Source organism: Marmota monax, unplaced genomic scaffold, assembly GCF_021218885.2.
Source record: "Marmota monax isolate L192 unplaced genomic scaffold, Marmota_monax_Labrador192_F-V1.1 WCK01_AAM20220418_F8-fsc00132, whole genome shotgun sequence".
Lineage (NCBI taxonomy): Eukaryota > Metazoa > Chordata > Mammalia > Rodentia > Sciuridae > Marmota > Marmota monax.
In genome coordinates, this window is record NW_026695199.1 from 9,064,664 (window position 1) to 9,083,141 (window position 18,478).

The 18,478-nt window shown below is 39.0% G+C and overlaps 2 protein-coding genes and 2 long non-coding RNA genes across 4 annotated transcripts; 2 read left to right on the top strand and 2 right to left on the bottom strand.

The window, feature by feature from the left end:
- Positions 1–1,633: 1,633 nt before the first annotated feature.
- Positions 1,634–10,305, bottom strand: LOC124082203 (uncharacterized). Its single transcript, XR_006848301.2, has 3 exons — positions 10,137–10,305; positions 2,648–2,743; positions 1,634–2,527 (listed from the first exon to the last, which is right to left on the bottom strand). It is a non-coding gene; the product is annotated as an uncharacterized LOC124082203 (long non-coding RNA).
- Positions 3,217–4,238, top strand: LOC124082199 (platelet factor 4-like). Its single transcript, XM_046428654.2, has 3 exons — positions 3,217–3,424; positions 3,764–3,890; positions 4,003–4,238. The coding sequence occupies exons 1-3, from the start codon at positions 3,319–3,321 to the stop codon at positions 4,088–4,090; spliced, it is 321 nt and encodes a 106-aa protein (XP_046284610.1). The 5' UTR covers positions 3,217–3,318; the 3' UTR covers positions 4,091–4,238.
- A 318-nt stretch (positions 10,306–10,623) lies between the features above and the next one.
- Positions 10,624–18,422, top strand: LOC131423601 (uncharacterized). The gene is made up of 3 exons (XR_009225346.1): positions 10,624–10,930; positions 15,871–15,966; positions 16,086–18,422. It is a non-coding gene; the product is annotated as an uncharacterized LOC131423601 (long non-coding RNA).
- Positions 14,269–15,449, bottom strand: LOC131423140 (platelet factor 4-like). Its single transcript, XM_046428656.2, has 3 exons — positions 15,190–15,449; positions 14,764–14,878; positions 14,269–14,652 (listed from the first exon to the last, which is right to left on the bottom strand). The coding sequence occupies exons 1-3, from the start codon at positions 15,293–15,295 to the stop codon at positions 14,565–14,567; spliced, it is 309 nt and encodes a 102-aa protein (XP_046284612.1). The 5' UTR covers positions 15,296–15,449; the 3' UTR covers positions 14,269–14,564.
- Positions 18,423–18,478: the final 56 nt, after the last annotated feature.

The following is an 18,478-nucleotide window of genomic DNA, read 5'->3' on the forward strand; positions in this document are numbered from 1 at the left end:
TAGACTATTAATTGTTCTTTTTAAAATCAATATTCTTCATCAATTTCTAAATCCATAAAATTTACACCCTTGCTATTTTAAAAGAAATATGAACATGAACCGAAATGTTATTTATTTATTTATCATATATTATCAATTTACAGACTTGGAGAAAGAGTTTTAATTCTCTCTCTCTCTCTCTTTTTTGTTTTACACTTTGGTATTTTACAATATTGCCAACAAAATTCACAAAGTTGATAATCTCTGTGATTTTTACATGATATATTAATCAGAAAATACTAATCACTATTAAAAGGCCAGGCATAGTGTTTTACATACATTGATCAAATAGTTCTGACAAGATGGCAATGATCTGATTAAGAGTCTTTTCTCTAGAGCCAGAATAATTAGGTAACCTGGCTCCCCCACTTGTTGGCTGTTTGACTTTGATTGGATTGCATCATCTCTCAGATGGTGATCATGTAATTGCCTATCTCAGAGAGCTGATGTGAGGAGTAAGAGGTGTTAAATTCAAAGTGCTTAAAACAATGAATGTCATACAAATAAATATTAGTAACTGTTTACTATTGTTACTAGTAGTACTGCAAAGAAGAAATCTGAAGATGGCTCTGAAGAAATTTACACTGGGCTGGGGATAGAGTTTAGTGATAGAGTACTTGCCCACCATGTATGAGGCTTGGGGTTTTAATCCCCAACAATGAAAAAAAAAAGAAAGATAGGGTGAAATAAAGAACAGAAACTCACCCCAACATCAGATACTAAGTGAGCAGAGTGATCATAGTGAGGATTTGAAATCGTATTCTAACCCACTATACCATACCACTTTCCTGGATTCTTCTTTCTCTACCAAAATTATATTATTTTTCACATAGTGTTGTAGACACAGAAAATAGTATTTAATACACAAATACCATACTGTGTGTACAGTATTGATCATAGGAATATAAGTAAGTTCACCAATTCTGACCTATAAAGGGACTTTAGGAAACATTTACCTACTAAGAATGTAGTTCATTTCAACTTTGCTTTATTAAGGGCTCCTTATATTATCTCCTCACTGTCATAACTTCAGTGCCTTAAAATGTTTTGCCTATAAAATAAATACACTTATTATGTAATAGGTAACAAAAATATACATAAGCATGGCACAAAACAGTAAATGAAGATTGAAGCCATTTACATTAGTTTTTATCCAAAAATCAAAAGAAGCTTGGGTATCTCAGTCAATAGTGGTTTCCTACAAAAAGTTGGCAGGGCCATCTCATGAGATATGACACAGTGTTTGCACTATGCTTACATCTCCAAGATACACAGGCCATTTATTATTGTTGTATGGACACATTGTATTATTTTGTGTAAGTGCATAGAAAGGATAACTTTATTGCCCCACACTATTGCCTGGATTCCTTTACTTTGAAATTATTAAAATCTGGGGATATGGTTATACAAATTCAATGTTTTGCTTTACCATGTTCAAAACAATTCCTCCTCTCCATTCGCTCTGCTGCTAACCCAAAAGGAGACTCAAGTTTCAGTTCCATAAACCATGATGTACACCATGTCCTATAACAACCATTATTATATTAGATGTTGAATTTTCTAAATATATGCCATGGAGAATTGCCCTTGAAGATCTCACTCACTGATCAGCTAAGAGAGGCAGACATGTGGACAGAAGAGTAAACTATATGTGGCACATGTCAGTATGGAGAGATCTGCAGCAATTGTACAAGGGAACACATGAATGAGTCAGAGCTTCATAACCATTTTCAACATGTGTTGATCATTCTCAGTGTAGCGATATGTATTAGGCCCCTACCAGTGTACTAAATTAGTGATAACCATGACCTCTAACCTCCTAGAGCTTTCCATTGAGGCAAAAAGAAAAAAACATTTTAAACACTGTTAAACACACTCCAACACATGCGTCTGAGCATACCATGTATATGTGTATTATGGTGTGAAACAGGAAAGGCTGGGGTGCTGCAAGAGAGAACAACAAAGGAGCATAATAGAGTGTCACTTCAGGCTCCTCTGAGGAAGTTGTTATCTAAACCAATACCAAAAACATGAACAGAACTTAGCCAACTAAAAAGACAGGTGGTGTGAGAATAGGAGAAAGAACATTCCAGCCCCAGGGATTCAGTTTGCACTATGCACATTTCTGCAGATGTTCCATGCTGCAGTCTCCTAATGTCCTTCACCACTACTAATTTGCGTGACAGAGAGAATCCAGCATATACCAGAATTAGAATGTGCATATCCCTAGTCCTGATAACAGCCAAGCCACTCCTTTTCAAGAAAAGGAAGACAGTTCATGTTGATCTCTTCACCTTTCCTGTGTGGGATTCTGTGACATACCTTCCACCCTTACCTCCACATCATTTACACACTCAACTCCCAGACTCTGTATCCTCCTTCAGAGAACATTGTTGTTCCCCACCAGCAATACAGCCCATCTCACCCTTCACTGGGACTGGGACACATGGCCCACCAAACTCTCCTGTTCTCTCTTCTGGAATATTATCTGGGATGAAGACAAATGGAGAATAATTCAAGCTCCAATATTTTTTTAAAAAAATCAAATACAACTTTTGTAATATATGTAAAATTATGAGTAATGAGGATAATTGACCTCGTTTCTTACAGTATATGGGAAGATGGTTAGTGATGCTGGTAAATCTCATCCAAGAGACTGGAGAAGGCTTCCACATTCAGGTGAAATTCTGAAGACAGTCATTGCCTAGAGAATGAATTGCACTTTTCAATAGCAGAAAACAATTACAAACAACACAGCTTTAACTACACAGTAGTAGCCAAACTCAACAGAAGTCAACCAGAAAGGCAGGGTCTAAGGGCAGTTTTTGGTAATGCAGGAGCTAGTTAAGAAGGAAACAGAAATTGTCTGGGTCTCAAAGGTATACACTGTGTAAACTGCATGGTGACCACAGAGCGCTCTGTGATTCCACATAAAGAAAACATAGACCTTATAAGATTGAGTACTAGTATTTTAAACTACATAAATGTGTGCATATTTCAGTTAGGGTTGGAGATGTGACTCCTGCTGCCAACTTAAGGCCAAGGCAGCTGACTCTAGCCCTTTTTTGGGTTGTTTTATTTAATCTTGCCTGGCTAGAGCCCAACTCTTCTCTGAAATGACTTAGCTTCCGCACCCCAGTTCCTCATTCCCCATCCCAGGTTTCCGGACTGGACCAGCAGGAGGGATAAAAAAGGTGGGGACATCGCTGGAGCCTCGGGCCTGGGAACCCTAGCCCCCACTTGCCCTGAGCACTCGGATCCTGCTGGAAACTCCAGGACATGGGCCTCACATTGCGCTCCTGCAGCCTCTACAGCCAGCTCAAACCCAGGCTGCTGCTCCTGGGGCTATTGCTCCTATCAGCTGTGGTCAAAGTCGCCAGTGGTGGTGAGAGCAGAAGCAAAGAGGGGAGGGACTGACCCATGGGAGCAGCAGGATTGAATCCAGGAACCCCCGGAGTGCTGAGGCAGTGTCCTTAAAGTTAAGGGTTCCAGCTCTATTGTCCTGGGCTTGCAAAGTGTGCCAGCACTGTGCCAAGCTCTGCACAAGCTCGCTGCCATGGAGTCAATATACCTTCCCTCTGGAAATGCAATTGGTGGCTAAGGAAATGAAGGACAAGGGCAGGGGTGGGGGTGGGGCAGGGAGATTGGCAAGGTGCCTCTGGCCACTCCTGAAATCCTCCTCCCTCCCCTACTCCTGGCTCCTCACCCTTTCTGTCACCCTCAGAGGACCCTGAAGAAGATAGGGAGTTTCAGTGCATGTGTGCAAAGACCAGGTACAAAGTCAATGCCAAGGACATCACCAACCTGGAGATGATCAAGCCAGGACCCCACTGTGCCACCGCCCAGATGATGTGAGTTCTGGCCCTGTACAGTTAGTGCTGCCCTTTGTCCCTCTGTCCCTCTGTCTGATCTTGTTTTGGAATCCAGGGACCAAAAGGTGCATCTCTTCTCTTTTTCCTGCAGAGCTACACTGAAGAGTGGGAGTAGAGTTTGCCTTGCAGGGCAAGTCTCCTTCTTTAAGGCATTAATTGGAAAACTCATGAAGAGGTAGTTTCTACCTGGCTAAATGTATACTTTGCTATATAACATGTTTGGGTGTTACACCCACCACACACATACACACACATTCGCTCTAATTAAAAAAGCATCTTCTAATGCTTATATTATCCTTCAAATCTTAAATAAATAAATAATATGAATCAAGGTGTGATTTCGTCAAAATATTGCTTCATAATAGAGGAGAAAATAGTGATGTCATATCATTTTTTTCTTACAAGAAAACACCTCCAGAATTTTAAGCAAAAAAAAATGTTTTGAAGAAGGGTTTGTTTTATAAGGAATAAATTTGCTTGGTGCTACATGTTGGCTGATAGATATTTGCATGTATAGGTGACTGTATTATTTCATAAATGCATATTTCCTGCATTTCTTAGTTGTGTTAATAATAGCATTTAATCATTACTAGTTTCCTAGGGTTTTTTTTAATTAACTAAATAAGTCAGACCCTGATTTTATCCCTTTAAGACTTAGACTCTACTACATTATTATTAGAAAATTAATAAAAATACAATTTGAAAAGAATAGTTAATGTTACTCTATTAATACTTTGAGAAACTGCATTAAAATAGCTTAATCTTTATAAGTTTTTTGAAAATGTTGATATTCTACAAAAATGAAAATTAAAAACAGTTTTTGTATTCATATTGCTGCCTACAATGGATCCCTATTTTGCAAACCTACCAGTTTTGTTCTTATTATATTTATATGTTAGTATTCCTCTAAGCATGCAGATGTCTTGAATAGAAATTTTTTTCCCTGGGCATTTTCAGGTGGAGGAGTTGCCTTATTTGCAGTTAAGTATTCTCCCTTGCATTCCCTAGCATTAGAGGTGTTAATATTACATGTTCAACAGCCATGGAACCAGGAGCAGTGCAAGCTGATGTTTTCATTCACATTTTGGGAAGATGTTACTACACTTTGGGGAGAAAAGAAGATGTTGCAACATGGGTATATTAGTTAACTATTGCTTGTGTAACAAATTCTCACAAACTCAGTGACTTACACAACACAAATCTATTTCTCACAGTCCTGAAGATCACAAATTCAAAATAAGTCTTAATGGGCTGAACTCAACATGTCCTCAGGGCTGTGTTCCTTCTGGCTTTAGAGGGCAGTCTTTCTCCTTACCTTTCTCAGCCACTAGAAGCCACCTCCATTCCTTGGCTTGGGGCCCTTTCTTCCAAGTTTGAAGCTTATCATTCCAGCCTCAGCTTTTGTTGTCACATCTGCCCTCTCCTCTGACATTCTCTAATAAGAAGCTGTGTGTACACATTGGGCCCAATTGGATCAACCAGAATAACCTTACTATCTTAACATCCTAACACATGTGTCAACTTTTTTTCTGGCCATATGAGGTAACCTAGTCATAGGTTTCAGGCATCGAGCCATGGGAATCTTGGGGGTTGGGGACATTATTCAGCCTACCACAATAGGCAAGAAGGCAAAATCTAGTTAAGGCAGAAGGAAGCCACAGATGCTGGCTTAGGAACTAAGGCAATTTTGATCTAAGATGAAAGTGTTTGGATAATGGTATGTTTAAACTCCTAAGGGAAATGAGACTATGATGCCATTCAGTCTCTTGGGGAAAAGGGACACCTTAGGATGAGAAATTAATTAAAATAGACACAATTTCTAAAGGCTTATGAAGTGCCAAAACATCATCTAAAATTTCTATACCCACACTGTCTAGGAAAGGCCACAGCTTGTTAGAAGCTGTATAAATCAGTCTGGTTCCTATCTCCCTGCTCTGGGTTTCACATTGTGCTTTCACACAAGCAAGTAGCATGGTAGCCCATGCTTCAGAAAGGAATGACCCCATAAACTGGCTCTTGTAGATGGATTAGGGTTTGCTAGTGGGTCAAAGGGAAGAGTGGTACTACCACAACATGAAAAACTAGACAGAAAGATGCATGATCGTTAAGTCCTCGGCATATTTGGACAGAAGCTCATAGTTCTGCAGGGCTGCAGTCTATGGGGAAAGAGAGTGAACAACGGTCTCCTGTTTAGTTTTCATCAACTTGGTGCTTATCACTTCCTGTATAGCTCTCATGCATTCTTACCTAAATTATCTCTCAAAACAGATATAATTATGGCACTCCCCTTCATAAAACAAAACTCAAAGTCCTTAGCATGGCTCTCAAGGCTGTGCTACATTCACTTTCCCTCTGTGCCTTGTTTCCTCATCCATGAAGTGGGAACAATCTGAGTATAGGCTTCATGGGTTATTGTGAGGACTAAAGAAGTGGCATCTGTAAAACATTTGGTATAGTTCTTCATGCTTAAGAATAGCAAATATTAATTCTTGCTATAGTAATGCTTCCAAAATACCATTTCAGTCAGTTTGGAGTTTTAAGTGTTTAGCAAAGCAATTTTTTGTGACAGATAGGAATACAGGGTCGAAATAGTACCAGTGTTCTTCAGAGCCAATGAAATTTGAGGGAGAAAACCTTGGAAAGGAGATGAGAGTGGTATGATTTATTTTGCCCATTCCTCTTCTGCTTTCTGTCTCAAACAACACACTCAGTTATATCCCATAACAGAGGTGAGTTAAAGGGACAAAGGGCCACAACAAATTTTTCCAAGTGAACCAGTGCTGGAATCTTGGGGCCTCATATGTCTTTACTTCAGAATTACTGTAGTCTAACTATTCTGACAACACTTTCAAGTTGCTGTCTTTATCAGCAAGGGCATTGAGAGAGGTCTTTCCTACCAGGAAAAGCCCAACACACACACAATTCCTTGTTGTTCAGGCATTTATGGAGTAATAAGCTTGAGTGTACTTCAATTGTTCATCCACCCCAACCCTCCCAAGCCTGGTGTTGGTTGGAGGCAGGCAGTGGGAAATGTCCACAAAATAGGCACTTACCTCCTGTCATGGTCCCTATCAACAAGAGGGAGAGAAAGGGGCTGAACTCAATATCCAAAAGATTTTTTGCCCCCAGAAGTTGTTCTGCCATTTTTTAATCTTTGCTCTCTTTTTTATTCTAAGGCCTTTGTGGTAACAGTTTCCAGTGTAATATGAAGAACGTTGAAGACTTACTTGAATTTAAAGATATATCCACAGTTTTCTCCTTATAAAGGATGTGATACTACAGATAATAGCACATAAAGAGAACACAAATATTTTTCAAAAACTATAATTTCACCACTCGGAAGTATCCTTTTCCTTTTTCAAAGTACTGGTCATATGATATGGTTATAAGATGAACAGTTAATTTTCAATAAAGTGTCATTTGTTCTCACAGATTCATAAAAGAAACAGTAATTACTTGATTATATTTCAAGGAGTTAGGGAGCATTCCTGTCCCAATTTTACAGATAGAAAACCAAGTTCCAGTATAATAGAATAAGTTTTCTTTGGCCAGGGAATGAATGGCAAATCCATGTGATCTAGTAATCTAGCATTCATTTATATCATTCATATGATATAAATATATAATGTGAATGCATATATTCATTGTGTATTTATGTATGTATGTATATAGTTCCACATGTATACATCTATATACATGTATGCTCACACAAGCTCACACACACATAAAAATTTCAAAATACAATGCTTACACTTGTTTTATACTGTTAATCCTGGTATTTCATTTTCTGCACTATGCTATCCTACTTTTAAAAAATGTTGACCACAACTCTATAATTTCATCACTCACTGCTGGACATGGATGTTAATATAAAAGCACTTTAATTAGAGTCAAGTTCTTATGTTTCCTATTGAGTCCCCACTCTAGAGAAGGCACCTGGAGAGGCAGCAGGCATGAAATGAGCAGGACCAGCTACGTAGTTCAATCTGCTTGGCCAGGTATCCTCTTCCTTCATTCTCACCCCCGACCTGGGTTGGAATTCCCATGACAAGCAGTTTTTGATATAGAGATATTACAACAAATAGGTGTCTATATGAGGTGCTACCTCCTTGTCCTGTTATATTCACTGCCTGTTCTGCTTCAGCCATTAGATTTGTTTCTAATGGGAACTTAATCAAGGGCAGAAAATACATTGCTTTCCAGGGGGCTTTGGAAAAAAACAAACATAATTTAGTGAGTTTAGCAGTTTTATACAGATTTTTCTCCCCATATTTCTCTTTTTGTTATATTCTCTCATAAATGGTAACATTAACCCAATGGGCTAATAATTTGAGTCTCCCCTTCTGTTATGGTTTGGATGTGAGGTGTCCTCCAAAAGCTCACGCGTGAGACAATGCTCTTGCATTTCTCAGAGGAGAAATGATTGGGGTATAAGAGACTTAACCCAATCAGTGAATTAATCCCCTAATAGGGATTCACTGAGTGGTAATTGAAGTAGTAGGGTGTGACTGGAGTAGGTGGGAATTGGGGCATGGTTTTGTGAGTGGAGTCTCTCTCTGCTTCCTGATCATCTTGTGAGCTGCTTCTCTCTGCCACACTCTTCCCCCATGATGTCCAGCCTCACCTCCAGCCCTGAGGAATGAAACCTGCTGTCTGTGCATTGAGGTCTCTGAAACTGTGGGTCCCCAAATAAACTTTTCCTCCTTTAAAGTTATTCTGGTTGGATCTTTCAGTCACAGCAATGAAAAAGCTGACTAAAATGCCTTCAAAGCACATGTTGAAATGTAAGTGCCACTGTGATGGTAATTGGGACATGGCTAATAAGGGCTCCACTGTTTTGAATGGATCAATGGTATTGTGGCAGGAGTGGCTTAGTAATGGGGAGAGTGGGTTGTTGTAAAAATATACTCAACTTTCTTGGCTTTCTCTTGCTCTTGCCCTGGCCCTCTTTCATGGGCTTTCTCATCATGTCATCCCCAGTGTCATGTTATGAAATAGCAATAAGGTTCTCATCATATGCAGCCCCTTGACCTTGGACTTTTCAGCCTCCAATATTCTGAGAAATAGGTTTCTTCTATTTATAAGTTACCTACTTTGTGCTATTCAATTTCAGCAATACAAAATAGAATAAGACAACTCCTTTGGATTAAATCTTAATTTTGATTCTGTGTGACCCTTAGTCTACTCAGTTTCCTCATTTCCAAAACAAGGACTAAGGTGGCCACCATGCACGGTAACTAAAGGAGTAAATCACACTAATAGTAGGATCCAGCATAGGGTCTGATTCAGAATTGAAATCTTACTAGTGAATACTACTTTTCTTCCCTTTCCTTAGAGATTTGCACAAGAGCACATGCCATTCCAAACATTGGTGGCCACAATCCTTGACCCAATACATAACCCATTAAGAACAAGGCCAACAGGCCAGAATTTTCCCACACAGAATCACAATCCAAAGCTTGCATACAGACAGCTAGTTAGAAAAAGTTGAATATGACAGACACAGGGGTACTTTCCACTGTTGGTAGCAACTAAAAGAATCAAATAACAAAACCACAATGTTTGTCAACCAATATATCTAAAGATTATAAAATATACAGGACATCTGATGATTGGGAGCCTGGCTTAAGTGTCTTCCTAGTAAACAACAACAATAACAACAAAGAAATAAGATTTTGATGTAACAATTTCAGTCTTTTTTATGCTGTTGTAACAGGATACCACAGACTGAATGAACTTACAATAGATGGAAATTTATTTGGCTCCTGGTGGTTCTGGAGGTTTGCAAATCCAAGATTGAGGAGCTAAACCTGCAGAAGGCTTACTTGCTGCATCATAACATGGCAGAAGGCATCACAATGTGAAAGAGAGAGGGGTGCAGGAGAGGGAGAGAAAGGGGTTGAACTCACGAATTCATCCCTTAAAAGGAACCAACCCACATGATAATGAACTTGCTGCTGTGATAATGGTACTAATCCATTCAGGAGACAGAATCCTCATGACCACCTTTTAAAAGTTCCCCTTTTAACACTGTTCCATTGAGAATTAAGTCCCCATCATGTAAAACCTGGGAGATATGTTCAAGCCATGCCAAATATTTATTTCTTCTCTGTAGCAGATATAACATGGGATTACACATTTATCTGGCATTTTGTGATGATAGGCTATAAAACCTGCAGGCAGAGTAGTCATCAAGCAAAGTTGGAACAATTAGCTTTCACTTACCATCTGTGTTGCAGAATCAGTCTTCTTCTGCCAGTATGTTAGAGAAAACTATAGGAACTATTATCAAAGAAGGAATAAGGCAATGTATGCATACCTCCATCACCAGAATGACTGTTAAGCTAGACTGTGAATATGCACTTATCTGTTTTTCCTACTTTACATCAGGGAATAATGGTCAAACCTATTCCCTCTCTTTACTTCCAATTCCAGATAAATACCTGAAAGACCAGGACTAAATAAATATTTGTCAAATATTAACTACATGAAGAAGAACAATAATGCACTTAGTCCTGCTGATGCAATGGTGTAGTTGAAGGCTGAGCAAAAGGCATCTAGCCAGCAGATAGTTAATTGAACATAAAAGACATTCTTCCCAACTGCTAACCTTGTTAGGCTCGGAGTTCTCACCATGTTATTCATAGACACTAGAGTACGCTCATGCTCTTTGTACCATCAGTGATTGTTTGATATTTCAGTTACAGTCAAATTCTGCTTGTCATGGGAATTCCAACCCAGGTCGGGGGTGAGAATGAAGGAAGAGGATACCTGGCAATGAAGATTGAACTACGTAGCTGGTCCTGCTCATTTCATGCCTGCTGCCTCTCCAGGTGCCTTCTCTAGAGTGGGGACTCAATAGGAAACATAAGAACTTGACTCTAATTAAAGTGCTTTTATACTATCATCCATGTCCAGCAGTGAGTCATGAAATTATAGAGTTGTGGTCAACATTTTTTAAAAGTAGGATAGCATAGTGCTGAAAATGAAGTACCAGGATTCCACAGTATAAAGAAAGTGTAAGTATTGTATTTTGAAATTTTTATGTGTGTGTGAGCATGGGTGGGCATACTTGTATATAGATGTATACATGTGAAACTATATACATACATACATAAATACACAATGAATATATGCATACACAGTATATATATATATATATATATATATATATATATATATATACATATATATATAATATAAATGAATGCTAGATTACTGGATCACATGGATTTGCCATTCATTCCCTGGCCAAAGAAAACTTATTCTATTATACTGGAACTTGGTTTTCTATCTGTAAAATTGGGACAGGAATGCTCCCTAACTCCTTGAAATATAATCAAGTAATTACTGTTTCTTTTATGAATCTGTGAGAACAAATGACATTTTATTGAAAATTAACTGTTCATCTTATAACCATATCATATGACCAGTACTTTGAAAAAGGAAAAGGATACTTTCGAGTGGTGAAATTATAGTTTTTGAAAAATATTTGTTTTCTCTTTATGTACTATTATCTGTAGTATCACATCCTTTATAATGAGAAAACTATGGATATATCTTTAAATTCAAGTAAGCTTTCAATGTTCTTCATATTACAGAGGAAACTTATCACAAAGGCCTTAGAAGAAAAAAGAGAGCAAAGATTAAAAAATGGCAGAACAACTTCTGGGGGCAAAAAATCTTTTGGTGGTTTTGTTTTGTTGATAGGGACCATGACAGGAGGTAAGTGCCTAGTTTGTGGACATTTCCCACTGCCTGCCTCCAATCAACACCAGGCTTGAGAGGGAAGGGGTGGATGGACAATTGAAGTACACTCAAGCTTATTACTCCATAAATGCCTGAACAACAAGGAATTGTGTGTGTTGGGCTTTTCCTGGTAAGGAAGACCTCTCTCAATGCCCTTGCTGATAAAGACAGCAACTTGAAAGTGTTCTCAGAACAGTTAGACAACAGTAATTCTGAAGTAAAGACATATGAGGCCCCAAGATTCCAGCACTGGTTCACTTGGAAAAATTTGTTGTGACCTTTGTCCCTTTAACTCACCTCTCTTATGGGATACAACTGAGTGTGTTATTTGAGACACACAGCAGAAGAGGAATGAGCAAAATAAATCACACCACTCTCATCTCCTTTCCAATGTTTTCTCCCAAAAAGTTCATTTGATCTGAAGAACACTGGTGCTATTTCGATCCTGTATTTCTATCTATCACAAAAAATTGCTTTGCTAAACACAACACTCGAAACTGACTGAGATGGTATTTTTGGAAGCATTATTGATAGCAAGAATTAATATTTGCTGTTCTTAAGCATGAAGAACTACACCAAATGTTTTACAGATGCCACTTCTTTAGTCCTCACAATAACCCATGAAGCCTATACTCAGATTGTTCCCACTTCATGGATGAGGAAACAAGGCACAGAGGGAAAGTGAATGTAGCACAGCCTTGAGAGCCATGCTAAGGACTTTGAGTTTTGTTTTATGAAGGGAAGTGCCATAATTATATCTGTGTTTTGAGAGATAATTTAGGTAAGAATGCATAAAAGCTATACAGGAAGTGATAAGCACCAAGTTGATGAAAACTAAACAGAAGACCATTGTTCACTCTCTTTCCCCATAGACTGCAGCCCTGCAGAACTATGAGCTTCTGTCCAAATATGCCGAGGACTTAACGATCATGCATCTTTCTGTCTAGTTTTTCATGTTGTGGTAGTACCACTCTTCCCTTTGACCCACTAGCAAACCCTAATCCATCTACAAGAGCCAGTTTATGGGGTCATTCCTTTCTGAAGCATGGGCTACCATGCTACTTGCTTGTGTGAAAGCACAATGTGAAACCCAGAGCAGGGAGATAGGAACCAGACTGATTTATACAGCTTCTAACAAGCTGTGGCCTTTCCTAGACAGTTACCTCAACTCTGAGATGGGAATAATATTACCTAACTTGCAGTGTGGGTAAAAAATTTTAGATGATGTTTTGGCACTTCATAAGCCTCTAGAAATTGTGTCTATTTTAATTAATTTGCCATCCTAAGGTGTCCGTTTTTCCCAAGAGACTGAATGGTATCATAGTCTCATTTCCCTTAGGAGTTTAAACATACCATTATCCAAACACTTTCATCTTAGGTCGAAATTGCCTTAGTTCCTAAGCCAGCATCTGTGGCTTCCTTCTGCCTCAACTAGATTTTGCCTTCTTGCCTATTGTGGTAGGCTGAATAATGTCCCCTACCACTAAGATTCCCATGGCTTGATGCCTGAAACCTATGACTAGGTTACTTCATATGGCCAGAAAAAAATTTTGACACATGTGTTAGGATGTTAAGATAGTAAGATTATTCTAGTTTATCCAATTGGGCCCAATGTATACACACAGCTCCTTATTAGAGAATGTCAGAGGAGAGGGCAGATGTGACAACAAAAGCTGAGGCTGGAATGATAAGCTTCAAACTTGGAAGAAAGGGCCCTAAGCCAAGGAATGGAGGTGGCTTCTAGAGGCTGAGAAAGGTAAGGAGAAAGAATGCCCTCTAAAGCCAGAAGGAACACAGCCCTGAAGACATGTTGAGTTCAGCCCATTAAGACTTATTTTGAATTTGTGACCTTCAGGACTGTGAGATAATAGATTTGTGTTGTTAAGCCACTGAGTTTGTGAGAATTTGTTACACAAGCAATAGTTAACTAATATACCCATGTTGCAACATCTTCTCTTCTCCCCAAGGTGTAGTAACATCTTCCCAAAGTGTGAATGAAAACATCAGCTTGCACTGCTCCTGGTTCCATGGCTGTTTAACATGTAATCTTAACACCTTTAATGTTAGGGAATGCAAGGGAGAATAGTGAACTGCAAATAAGGCAACTCCTCAACCTGAAAATGCCCAGGGGAAAAAAATTCTATTCAAGACATCTGCATGCTTAGAGGAATACTAACATGTAAATATATTAAGAACAAAACTGGTAGGTTTGCAAAATAGGGATTCTTTGCAGGCAACAATATGAATACAAAAACTGTTTTTAATTTTCATTTTTGTAGAATATCAACATTTTCAAAAACCTTATAAAGATTAAGCTATTTTAATGCAGTTTCCCAAAGTATTAATAGAGTAACATTAACTACTCTTTTCAAATTCAATTTTTATTAATTTTCTAATAATAATGTAGTAGAGTCTAAGTCTTAAAGGGATAAAATCAGGGTCTCATTTATTTACTTAATTTAAAAAAAATGAGCCTAGGAGACTAGTAATGATTAAATGCTATTATTAACAAATGTAACACATACAGTAAATATGCATATATTAAGTAATACAGTCACCTAAACATTCAAATATCTATCAGCCAACATGTAGCACCAAGCAAATTTATTCCTTATAAAAAACCCTCCTTCAAAACATTTTTTTTTTTGCTTAAAATTCTTGAGGTGTTTTCTTGTAAGAAAATATGTTATGGCATCACTATTTTCTCCTCTATTATGAAGCAATATTTTGACAAAATCACAACTTGATTCATATTATTTATTTATTTAAGATTTGAAGGATAATATAAGCAATAGAAGATTCTTTTTTAGTTAGAGCGAATGTGTGTGGGGGTGGGGTGGGGTGGGGTGGGGGGAAGCACCCAAACATGTTTTATAGCAAAATACACATTTAGCCAGGTATAAACTAACTGTCCAGGAGTTTCTTCATTAATCTCTTAAATAGGGAGACCTGCCGCTCAAGGCAAATTTTCCTTCCACTCTTCAGTGTAGCTCTGCAGGAAAAAGCAAAGAGATGCACCTTTGGTGCCCTGATTCCAAAACAAGATCAAACAGAGGGACAGAGAGGGAAAAGGCAGCACCACCTGCCCAGGGCCAGAACTCACATCATCTGGGCGGTGGCACAGTGGGGTCCTGCCTTGATCACCTCCAGTTTGAAGATGTATTCAGCATTGACTTTGGACATGGTTTTTACACACACACAGTGAAAGTCCCCATCTTCTGCAGGGTGGCAGAAAGGGTGAGGAGCCAGGAATAGGGGAGGGATGAGGATTTCTAGAGTGGCCAGAGGCACCTAGAGAATCTCCCAGCCCCTCCCCCACCCCTGCCCTTGGTCTTCATTTCCTTAGCCACCAATTGCATTTCCAGAGGGAAGGTATATTGACTCCATGGCAGCAAGCTTGTGCAGCCCAGGACAATAGAGCTGGAACCATTAACTTTAAGGACACTGCCTCAGCACCCCGGGGGTTCCCGGAATCAATTCCCACTGCTCCCATGAGTCGGTCCCCTCCCCACTTTACTTCTGCTCTCACCACCACTGGCGACTGTGACCACAGCTGATAGGACCAATAGTCCCAGGAGCAGCAGCCCGGGTTTGAGCTGGCTGCAGAGGCTGCAGGAGCACAATGTGAGGCCCATGTCCTGGAGTTTCCAGCAGGATCCGAGTGCTCAGGGCAAGTGGGGGCTAGGGTTCCCAGGCCCGCGGCTCCAGCGATGTCCCCGCCTCTTTTATCCCTCCTGCTGGTCCAGTCCGGAAACCTGGGATGGGGAATGAGGAACTGTGGTGCGGAAGCTAAGTCATTTCAGAGAAGAGTTGGGCTCTAGCCAGGCAAGATTAAATAAAACAACCCAAAAAAGGGCTAGAGTCAGCTGCCTTGGCCTTAAGTTGGCAGCAGGAGTCACATCTCCAACCCTAACTGAAATATGCACACATTTATGTAGTTTAAAATACTAGTACTCAATCTTATAAGGTCTATGTTTTCTTTATGTGGAATCACAGAGCGCTCTGTGGTCACCATGCAGTTTACACAGTGTATACCTTTGAGACCCAGACAATTTCTGTTTCCTTCTTAACTAGCTCCTGCATTACCAAAAACTGCCCTTAGACCCTGCCTTTCTGGTTGACTTCTGTTGAGTTTGGCTACTACTGTGTAGTTAAAGCTGTGTTGTTTGTAATTGTTTTCTGCTATTGAAAAGTGCAATTCATTCTCTAGGCAATGACTGTCTTCAGAATTTCACCTGAATGTGGAAGCCTTCTCCAGTCTCTTGGATGAGATTTACCAGCATCACTAACCATCTTCCCATATACTGTAAGAAACGAGGTCAATTATCCTCATTACTCATAATTTTACATATATTACAAAAGTTGTATTTGATTTTTTAAAAAAATATTGGAGCTTGAATTATTCTCCATTTGTCTTCATCCCAGATAATATTCCAGAAGAGAGAACAGGAGAGTTTGGTGGGCCATGTGTCCCAGTCCCAGTGAAGGGTGAGATGGGCTGTATTGCTGGTGGGGAACAACAATGTTCTCTGAAGGAGGATACAGAGTCTGGGAGTTGAGTGTGTAAATGATGTGGAGGTAAGGGTGGAAGGTATGTCACAGAATCCCACACAGGAAAGGTGAAGAGATCAACATGAACTGTCTTCCTTTTCTTGAAAAGGAGTGGCTTGGCTGTTATCAGGACTAGGGATATGCACACTCTAATTCTGGTATATGCTGGATTCTCTCTGTCACGCAAATTAGTAGTGGTGAAGGACATTAGGAGACTGCAGCATGGAACATCTGCAGAAATGTGCATAGTGCAAACTGAATCCCTGGGGCTGGAATGTTCTTTCTCCTATTCTCACACCACCTGTCTTTTTAGTTGGCTAAGTTCTGTTCATGTTTTTGGTATTGGTTTAGATAACAACTTCCTCAGAGGAGCCTGAAGTGACACTCTATTATGCTCCTTTGTTGTTCTCTCTTGCAGCACCCCAGCCTTTCCTGTTTCACACCATAATACACATATACATGGTATGCTCAGACGCATGTGTTGGAGTGTGTTTAACAGTGTTTAAAATGTTTTTTTCTTTTTGCCTCAATGGAAAGCTCTAGGAGGTTAGAGGTCATGGTTATCACTAATTTAGTACACTGGTAGGGGCCTAATACATATCGCTACACTGAGAATGATCAACACATGTTGAAAATGGTTATGAAGCTCTGACTCATTCATGTGTTCCCTTGTACAATTGCTGCAGATCTCTCCATACTGACATGTGCCACATATAGTTTACTCTTCTGTCCACATGTCTGCCTCTCTTAGCTGAACAGTGAGTGAGATCTTCAAGGGCAATTCTCCATGGCATATATTTAGAAAATTCAACATCTAATATAATAATGGTTGTTATAGGACATGGTGTACATCATGGTTTATGGAACTGAAACTTGAGTCTCCTTTTGGGTTAGCAGCAGAGCGAATGGAGAGGAGGAATTGTTTTGAACATGGTAAAGCAAAACATTGAATTTGTATAACCATATCCCCAGATTTTAATAATTTCAAAGTAAAGGAATCCAGGCAATAGTGAGGGGCAATAAAGTCATCCTTTCTATGCATTTACACAAAATAATTCAATGTGTCCATACAACAATAATACATGGCCTGTGTATCTTGGAGATGTAAGCATAGTGCAAACACTGTGTCATATCTCATGAGATGGCCCTGCCAACTTTTTGTAGGAAACCACTATTGACTGAGATACCCAAGCTTCTTTTAATTTTTGGATATAAACTAATGAAAATGGCTTCAATCTCTAATTACAGTTTTGCGACATGCTTGTGCATATTTTTGTTACCTATTACATAATAAGTGTATTTATTTTATAGGCAAAACATTTTAAGGCACTGAAGTTATGACAGTGAGGAGATAATATAAGGAGCCCTTAATAAAGCAAAGTTGAAATGAACTACATTCTTAGTAGGTAAATGTTTCCTAAAGTCCCTTTATAGGTCAGAATTGGTGAACTTACTTATATTCCTATGATCAATACTGTACACACAGTATGGTATTTGTGTATTAAATACTATTTTCTGTGTCTACAACACTATGTGAAAAATAATATAATTTCGTTAGAGAAAGAAGAATCCAGGAAAGTGGTATGGTATACTGGGTTAGAATACGATTTCAAATCCTCACTATGATCACTCTGCTCACTTAGTATCTAATGTTGGGGTGAGTTTCTTTTCTTGATTTCACCCTATCTTTCTTTTGTTGTTTCATTGTTAGGGATTAAAACCCCAAGCCTCATACATGGTGGGCAAGTACTCTATCACTAAACTCCATCCCCAGCCCAGTGTGAATTTCTTCAGGACCATCTTCAGATTTCTTTGCAGTTCTACTAGTAACAATAGTAAACAATTACTAATATTTATTTGTATGACATTCATTGTTTTAAGCACTTTGAATTTAACACCTCTTACTCCTCACATCAGCTCTCTGAGATAGACAATTACATGATCACCATCTGAGAGATGAAGCAGTCCAGTCAAAGTCAAACAGCCAACAAGTGGGTGAGCCAGGTTACCTAAGTATTCTAGCTCTAGAGAAAAGACTCTTAACCAGATCATTGCCATCTTGTCAGAACTATGTAATCAATGTATGTAAAACACTATGCCTGGCCTTTTAATAGTGATTAGTATTTTCTGATTAATATATCATGTAAAAATCACAGAGATTATCAACTTTGTGAATTTTGTTGGCAATATTGTAAAATACCAAAGTGTAAAACAAAAAGAGAGAGAGAGAGAATTAAAACTCTTTATCCAAGTCAGTAAATTGATAA

Coding starts and splice junctions, on each gene's coding strand:
- LOC124082199 (XM_046428654.2), top strand. CDS start 3,319: ATGGGCCTCACATTGCGCTCCTGCAGCCTCTACAGCCAGCTCAAACCC. Junction 3,425..3,763: donor GGTCAAAGTCGCCAGTGGTG/GTGAGAGCAGAA, acceptor TGTCACCCTCAG/AGGACCCTGAAGAAGATAGG. Junction 3,891..4,002: donor TGTGCCACCGCCCAGATGAT/GTGAGTTCTGGC, acceptor TTTTTCCTGCAG/AGCTACACTGAAGAGTGGGA.
- LOC131423140 (XM_046428656.2), bottom strand. CDS start 15,295: ATGGGCCTCACATTGTGCTCCTGCAGCCTCTGCAGCCAGCTCAAACCC. Junction 14,879..15,189: donor GGTCACAGTCGCCAGTGGTG/GTGAGAGCAGAA, acceptor GCCACCCTGCAG/AAGATGGGGACTTTCACTGT. Junction 14,653..14,763: donor TGTGCCACCGCCCAGATGAT/GTGAGTTCTGGC, acceptor TTTTTCCTGCAG/AGCTACACTGAAGAGTGGAA.